Raw genomic sequence first — 8,665 nt, 5'->3', positions numbered from 1 at the left:
GTTTCCACGCGTGCGACGGCAGTGTCCAGGCCATCAACGGCCGCGACGTCAAGGGAATCAGCAGCTCGGCGGAGTCCAGGCGATCGAGGGGTTGACGTCCAGGCGATCGGTGTTGGCGGCGGCGTGTACGCAATCGCCAATCAGCACCCGCGTGCGCTGTTCTTTCTTCTTTTCTAGGCTACCGAGGCAACTGGCACGATTCGATGAGATACGTGTATACATCCAGGGGCAGTCTGGTCCATTCAGATGCATGTAAATGAAAAAAGAAAAGAAAAAACAATAAAAGAGGGGAAATGGCATGGTAATCGAGGTGCCCATAAGCTGGGCGGCATTTTTGCTAAGCCGTATGTTTAAAGTGACAAATATTCGATTTTCTCGTCGTCACGTGGGCACGGGACCTGGCATCGCCCCATAGACTCTTCGTCGAGTAAACAACTTAGAAGAATGCTTAATCTGTGTGCATTCGCAGTTCCGTTAGGTTCTAGCGCAGCGTCGGACGTGACCGGCTGATGGCACTTGGGTTCCGATCGATCCCTCGACACAACAGAAAAGGCCAGGATCAGCCACAGGCTTAGCCTATATTAGTTCTCCACGACTCTCAGAAACAAATGCCAAGATGGTCATAGCATAGCACACTAGCGAAGCGTGTTTCACGTCTCTGCAAGCAACAAAACAAGACGTCCCATGGAGAAGCAAAGGGTGGCCATCGTCGGCGCCGGCATGAGCGGCCTCACGGCATGCAAGCACGTGCTTGAGCGCGGCTTCCGGCCCGTCGTGTTCGAGGCCGAGGCGGACGCCGTCGGCGGCGTGTGGGCGCACACGCTCGCCTCGACGCGCCTGCAGACCCCACGGTCACAGTACGAGTTCACGGACTTCCCGTGGCCGCCGGAGGTGCCGGAATTGTACCCGAGCCACGACCAGGTCATGGAGTACTTGTGCTCCTACGCGCGCCACTTCGGCGTGCTAGAGTGCGTCAGGTACGGCAGTCGGGTCACCGCTCTGGAGTACTCCGGCGCCGCCGACGAGGAGGAGATGATGGCGTGGGAGCAGTGGGCCGGCAACGGCGAGGCGTTCGGCAGCGGTCGGGGCGAGTGGCGGATCACCGTGCAGCACGGAGACGACGTCGAGGTTTGAGCAAGATCACTATCTAAGTTCAAATTTCGTAGTACCTCACCTCACCTCCAAGACGAGACATTGTCGATCGTTGGCGTGTCACTGTGGCTTATGTTGGGTTCCTTGTGCCATCCACGTTGTAGTCAGAAGCAAAGCCGAAACAAAGCAATCAGATGCAAAGTCAACGGATAGACCAATAGTGACCGTGATTTTAGAAAGCTATAGATAACACCCAGTTGCCGTGGAAATTCGTACTAATGAAATGAAATCATCAAAACTAAAATCAAATTAGAATATACATATAAGAATAATAGTGTATCACATTCTCGTCACAGGTGATCCATCGTACATATGAAAGTAAGTATAATTGTCAAAAGTTCATATTATCCTTTATACGTTTTGTGAGTGGGTACCAAGCGGGTCTAAAATTAAATTAGAATATACATATAAGAATAATAACGTATCACATTCTCGTCATACTATGAAACATAGCAAACCCAAAGGTAAATAAATGGTGGCCGCTCGGACATGCGGTCCAGGGCAACAAGCGCCATACTGCTTGGAGCTTGCGGAATGACGACCTGCTGCCCAGAGCTTGGAATTGGCACACTCAATGCTTCTTGTCATCTGGATGCTCTGGCTTGAGCGAAACGGCATGTTCTTCCAAGCCTCATCAAGCACCATACCCTAGTTCTGCGGCCAAAAAAGCAATTTGGGTCGGCGGACAGCAGATGGCGATGGTCAGCGGCGGCACAGTGGGCATGTCGGAAGTGCTACACGTCAACTTCTACTAAATGTACAGAAAGTTGGGCAGATTATATGAGATCTCGATTTGTTGGAGCATTACTTTTGCCCAACTCCCTTTAAACTAGATATTCTTTACGGATACGGAATCATTGGAGATACTCTAAACATGCATATATGCTTTCCATAATAAATTAGATCATTTTCTGAAAAACTGGTTAGACTCAATGGTTTGCCTAACGTTGATCTTTCCTTGCATATCTAGACACACGTGGCCGACTTCGTGGTGCTATGCGTTGGACGGTACAGCGGCATCCCCAACATTCCAACTTTCCCACCGGAGAAAGGGCCAGAGGCCTTTAATGGCACGGTGATCCACTCCATGGATTACTCCAACATGGATGATGCAAAAGCCACTGAGCTCATCAAAGGCAAGCTCGTCACCGTCGTCGGCTATCAAAAGTCTGCTCTCGACATCGCCACAGAGTGCGCAAATGTGAATGGTCCGACACATCCTTGTACAATGATTGTTCGGACAAAGAGATGGATCATCCCTGACTTATATGCTTGGGGTGTCCCGGTTCCTTTCTTGTGCTTCAATCGCTTGTCCGAACTACTAGTTCACAAGCCAGGAGAGGGGCTGCTCCTTAGCCTGCTGGCTACCTTCTTGTCACCCCTGGTATGTATATAATGGCCACTGTATTTCTTTTATATACTCCTCTCCCATCTCAAAATAAGTGACTTGGCTTTGTAAGTTACAAAGTTGAGTCACTTATTTTGGGACGGAGGAAGTATAAAATAGCTACCAATGGCTCCTTTTCATACATTAATTTAACTTGATCAGAGATGGATACTCTCAAAGTTTGTGGAGAGCTACTACATGTGGGCGGTGCCCATGAGGAAGCATGGCATGGTGCCGGAACACAGCTTCTTTCAAGCTCTCAGCTCATGGCTGATTGCAATAATGCCAGACAAATTCTACGACAAGGTGGAGCAGGGAAGCATTATCCTCAAGAAAGCAAACAAATTTAGCTTCTGCACAGAAGGTGTCATCGTACCAGGCGAGCCCGCACCGATCAAGAGCGATGTCGTGATCTTTGCGACCGGGTACAATGGGGATCAGAAGCTCAGAGAGCTGTTTGCCTCACCTCTCTTCAGAGAGATCGTTGTTGGCACGCCAGTTACTGCGGTCCCTCTCTACAGGTTCCTTTCAACCATTTCCCTTTCAATTTAGTCAAATGAACTAGTTGATATGTATATCAATGCAGCACAATTAACTAACCATAGTTTTTACGGAATGTGACAGGCTATGCGTCCACCCCAGGATTCCTCAGCTAGCAATCGTTGGCTACTCCGAGAGCATGGGAGATCTACACACCTCGGAGATACGGTCCAAATGGCTGGCGCATTTCCTTGATGGGGGATTTAGTTTGCCTGCCATAAGATCGATGGAGGAAAATGTGAAGGAGTGGGACGCATACATGAAACGCTACTTGGGCGACTACTTCCGTCGATCTTGCGTCGGTTCTATCGGTATCTGGCACAACGACCAGCTGTGCAAGGACATGGGGTGGGAGCCTAGGAGGAAGAAGGGCTTTCTGGCTGACTGGTTGATTCCCTATGAACCTGCAGATTACGCAAGTGTCAATCCGAGGAACTAGAATAATAATATGATGTTAATATTGTTATCATGGAAGCAGCCCAGCCAATAAATAAGTTATTTTTATTCACAAACTGTTTCTAATCTTCATTGTCGACGTAAAAACGACAACATATTGTTATCGTGGAAGCAGCCCAGCCAATAAATAAAATCGTTCTTATCCACGGTCTGGCCTATTGAAACTATGCTATTTGTTATTATCCTTGAGCTGTAACATCGGAAGACTATGCCCTTGTATACTATTGTATGTTGTTATCAAAGAAGCAACCTAGGTAATAAATAAAATCATTTTTACCCACAAACTAGTCTGCGGACCTTTTTTTCATTGAGTTACTTTTTCAGCCAGAAAATGATGGCATTGTTATATCCTTACGCTGCAACATTGGAAGACCATCCGTGAAAAAAAGTATATTGTTGTCGTGGAAGCAGCCAGACTAGTAAATAAAATCATGCTTAGGGCATCTCCAATGCTGCCTCGCAAATTTGCTCCAGCACCCATACATGGATAGGGGATCAGTCCACGGACACGGGTGTGGGAGCCGGCCATCCAATGTTATCATGTATATGTCCGTCAATAAAGGACAATTTAGAATTCAAATAACATCCTATCCGTAGCGCAACATTGGAAGACTATCCCTGGAGAAAAGTATATTGTTGCCGTGGAAGCAGCCAGGCTAGTAAATAAAATCATGCTTATCCAGACTAGTCTGCTGAGATGTTTCTGATCAAGTTCCTTTGTCCACCTCGAAATGATGGTATTTTTATTATTATTTTAGGGGAACGATGGTATAGTTATATTCTTAAAAAGAGATTAAGGTGCATATTTTTTATTCTTTTCCCAGCTATTTTTTTGAAGATGAATTTTGTAGTTACTTGTAACATATTAAATATACACAGTCATGCAAATGTTCAAAGAGAAATACGTATAGAAGGGGAAGTACCCCACGTCGCCCTCCCGCTAGGGCGGCTCGAGTGGAAACCCTAGCCCCCGCCGCCGGGCACCTCCATCCCCCCTCCCCTCCGCCGTCGCTAGAGGAGGTCGCTGGGCGAAGCCCCAGGCGGCTGATGGCGGAGACGGAGGCTCTCTTCTCTTCCCTCCCGCACCAGATCGGTGAGGCAGGTCACCCATGGCGCCGGGGCCGCTTTCCCCTGATCTGCGTCGCGGCGGCATGGCGTCTTAGGCAACGGCGCAAGGCGGCAGTGTGGTGCTGGGCGGGGGCGGCGGAGCTGCTAGGCTGCGAGGAAGATCTGGTGGCGCCAGCCGTTCGATGGGCTCGCAGGGTCATGGCGACCTTGGTCACGGCGGCCGGCGGCTTGGCCTATTGGCGGTGGCTGGATCCCGGGGCGGCGGGCGAAGCTCGGGCTTCCCGCGGCGGCATGGCATGGTGCTGTCCCTATCCAAGGCGGATCTGCATCGCCGATCTCGTGGTTTTTCCGCGGATTGGTTCAGATCAGAGACAGTGATGAGTGTGTGGGATCCATCTCGGCGGCTCTCACGGTTTGGCGAGGTGGGGTGGGAGCCCTCCTCCCAAGCTCCAGTGGTGGCGCATTCTGAAGGAAATATGCCCTAGAGGCAATAATAAAGTTATTATTTATTTTCTTATATCAGGATAAATGTTTATTATTCATGCTATAATTGTATTAATCGGAAACATAATACATGTGTGAATACATAGACAAACAAAGTGTCACTAGTATGCCTCTACTTGACTAGCTCGTTGATCAAAGATGGTTATGTTTCCTAACCATAGACATGAGATGTCATTTGATTAACGGGATCACATCATTAGGATAATGATGTGATTGACTTGACCCATTTCGTTAGCATAGCACTTGATCGTTTAGTTTGTTTCTATTGCTTTCTTCATGATTTATACATGTTCCTATGACTATGAGATTATGCAACTCCCGTTTACCGGAGGAACACTTTGTGTGCTACCAAACGTCACAACGTAACTGGGTGATTATAAAGGTGCTCTACAGGTGTCTCCGAAGGTACTTGTTGGGTTGGCGTATTCCGAGATTAGGATTTGTCACTCCGATTGTCGGAGAGGCATCTCTGGGCCCTCTCGGTAATGCACATCACTATAAGCCTTGCAAGCATTGCAACTAATGAGTTAGTTGTGGGATGATGTATTACGGAACGAGTAAAGAGACTTGCCGGTAACGAGATTGAACTATGTATTGAGATACTGACGATCGAATCTCGGGCAAGTAACATACCGATGACAAAGGGAACAACGTATGTTGTTATGCGGTTTGACCGATAAAGATCTTCGTAGAATATGTAGGAGCCAATATGAGCATCCAGGTTCCGCTATTGGTTATTGACCGGAGACGTGTCTCGTTCAGGTCTACATAGTTCTCGAACCCGTAGGGTCCGCATGCTTAAAGTTCGATGACGGTTATATTATGAGTTTATGTGTTTTGATGTACCGAAGGTAGTTCGGAGTCCTGGATGAGATCGGGGACATGACGAGGAGTCTCGAAATGCTCGAGACGTAAAGATCGATATATTGGACGACTATATTCGGACATCGGAAAGGTTCCAAGTGATTCGGGTATTTTTCGGGAGTACCGGGGAGTTACTGGAATTCGTATTGGGCCTTAATGGGTCATACGGGAAAGGAGAGAAAGGCCTCAAAGGGTGGTCGCACCCTTCCCCATGGGCTGATCCGAATTGGACTAGGGGGGGGGGGCGCCCCCTTCCTTCCTTCTCCTTTTCCCTTCCCTTTCCTTCCCTCCTACTCCTACTACATGGAAGGGCTCCTAGTTCTACTAGGAAAAGGGGAATCCTACTCCCAGTGGGAGTAGGACTCCCCTAGAGCACGCCATAGAGAGGGCCGGCCCTCCCCTCCTCCACTCCTTTACATACGGGGGCAGGGGGCACCCCGAAGAGACAACAATTGATCTCTTGATCTCTTAGACGTGTGCGGTGCCCCCCTCCACCATAATCCACCTTGATCATATCGTAGCGGTGCTTAGGCGAAGCCCTGCGTCGGTAGAACATCATCATCGTCACCATGCCGTCGTGCTGACGAAACTCTCCCTCAACACTCGGCTGGATCGGAGTTCGAGGGACGTCATCGAGTTGAACGTGTGCAGAACTCGGAGGTGCCGTGCGTTCGGTACTTGATCGGTCGGATTGTGAAGACGTACGACTACATCAACCGCGTTGTGCTAACGCTTTCGCTTTCAGTCTATGAGGGAATGTGGACACACTCTCCCCTCTCGTTGCTATGCATCACCATGATCTTGCGTGTGCGTAGGAATTTTTTTGAAATTACTACGTTCCCCAATAGTGGCATCCGAGCCAGGTTTTATGCCTTGATGTAATATGCACGAGTAGAACACAAGTGAAAGGAACAAAGGGTGTAGAGTTCACTGAAATTATCCCGGTAAAGCTAGTCACACCTTTGTTAAAATTAATGTTCATTATGTTATCGGAGGAGGTCTGTATGTTTGTCTCTAATGCCTGTCGACTACATACCTGACATCATGATGTAATGTTAAGTCATTTCCTTTTGTACAGTGTCACTGAATTGTCAAGGCGGTGATGGCATTTTATTTTAGTAGAACTGCACAAAATTTGCTTAAAAGAAGAGGAAAGGTTAGGAATGGCTCGGTTTTTCAGAAAAAACTATGTATGCCTTCCTGACATCAGCCGTTGTTGCTTTATTTATTCCTTCAAACAGGTGGTTAGAAACAGTCTTGCTACCTTTTTCCATTAAGAAATTGGAATGCTTATATTTGTGAGTCTATGCTTCAACTAGTGCCACTTTTAGAGTAATCACACTTTCAATATCTATGCAAACAGGGATGCTCGATTTAAGTGGAACTGCACAAAAAGTCCACCTGGTTCAACATTAGGAGCATGTTTTTTTCCAAACCTTTATATCCAATTGGTGGCACTATGAGCTGTTCATTACGAAGGTACATGGTTTGCTACTATCTTGCTACTCTTTTTGTACTGTCATTAGATAGTAATACTAGTGGTTTGCATGTGAATTTATTGGCAGGGTGGACCTACATTGGAGGTGCAGGACAGGATTCAATGATTGGATGCTCAATTTCGGTTGTATCGATTTCACCTCTTCCATCACTGCGAACATGAATATCCTTGGTCTGATGAAGAATAGGCGCTATATTTCTGCTCTGAACCAGCAAATCAATTCAGTATGAAATTGTCCAGGGGAAAACATAACTGTATCAGATTGTCCAGTGCAGAACATGACAGATGCTAAGCGGAAGAGACATGTTTAAATCAAAAATACAAGGTGTGGTTGATATGTCTCTACTTTTCCAAACACTTTTGTGTAACACCCCGTATGTAACTTGCCATATTTGTATTCCAACTCTTGCCATTTTCGGCACTAAGTTGTGATATTTCCTCGTTGTCGGGTTTTTGTCTTTGTGTTGTTGTGTCTTTGTCATGCATCTCATATCATGTCATCATGTGCATCGCATTTGCATACGTGTTAGTTTCATGCATCCGAGCATTTTCCCCGTTGTCCGTTTTGCATTCCGGCGCTCCTATGTCCTCCGGTGTCCCTTTCTACCTCTTTTCGTGTGCGGGTGTTAAACGTTCTCGGATTGGCCCAAGACTTGCCAAGCGGCCTTGGTTTACTATCGATAGACCACCTGTCAAGTTTCCTGTCATTTGGACTTCGTTTGATACTCCAACGGTTAATCGAGGAACCGAGAAGGCCTCGTGTGTGTTGCAGCCCAACACCCCTCCAAAGTGGCCCAAAACCCACCTAAACCCCCCTCCATCATCTAGGTCGTTCGATCACGATCGCGTGGCCGAAAAATGTGCTCAATTTGGAGCCTCCTAGCTCCCTCTACCTATAAAAAGGCACTCCTCCCTAAAATTTCGGATCATTCCAACCCTAAACCTAGCTACCTCGTCCCTCCGCGCGCCGGACACGTCCGGGCCGCGCCGGACACTACCGCCGCCGCAAATCCCACGCCGACACGTGGCGCCGTGCCCACTTCACCGCCTCCCGCCGCCGTCGGCCCATGGGGCCCGCGTCAGGCCCGCGGGGCCCATTCCCCTCTGCCGCTCCAGCCCGACCCCGCCGCCCCTCCACGCCAAGCTCCAGGGAGAGGAGCTCCCAAGCTCCGGAGGACCTCGTCGCCGGCGCCCTG

General features: G+C 48.3%; 1 protein-coding gene across 1 annotated transcript; it reads left to right on the top strand.

The window, feature by feature from the left end:
- Window positions 1-602: 602 nt before the first annotated feature.
- Window positions 603-3,681, top strand: LOC123106963 (probable flavin-containing monooxygenase 1). Its single transcript, XM_044528985.1, has 4 exons — window positions 603-1,128; window positions 2,123-2,536; window positions 2,702-3,060; window positions 3,164-3,681. Exons 1-4 carry the CDS (start codon window positions 685-687, stop codon window positions 3,516-3,518), a joined length of 1,572 nt encoding a protein of 523 aa, XP_044384920.1. The 5' UTR covers window positions 603-684; the 3' UTR covers window positions 3,519-3,681.
- Window positions 3,682-8,665: the final 4,984 nt, after the last annotated feature.

Source organism: Triticum aestivum, chromosome 5A (genome assembly GCF_018294505.1).
Source record: "Triticum aestivum cultivar Chinese Spring chromosome 5A, IWGSC CS RefSeq v2.1, whole genome shotgun sequence".
In the NCBI taxonomy this organism is placed as follows: Eukaryota; Viridiplantae; Streptophyta; class Magnoliopsida; order Poales; family Poaceae; genus Triticum; species Triticum aestivum.
This window is presented reverse-complemented; position numbering and strand designations above follow the sequence as displayed.

Excerpts from the sequence above, each read along its gene's own strand:
- LOC123106963 (XM_044528985.1), top strand. The coding sequence starts at position 685 with ATGGAGAAGCAAAGGGTGGCCATCGTCGGCGCCGGCATGAGCGGCCTC. Across the intron at positions 1,129-2,122 it reads AGCACGGAGACGACGTCGAG|ACACACGTGGCCGACTTCGT; the intron begins GTTTGAGCAAGA and ends TTGCATATCTAG. Across the intron at positions 3,061-3,163 it reads ACTGCGGTCCCTCTCTACAG|GCTATGCGTCCACCCCAGGA; the intron begins GTTCCTTTCAAC and ends GGAATGTGACAG.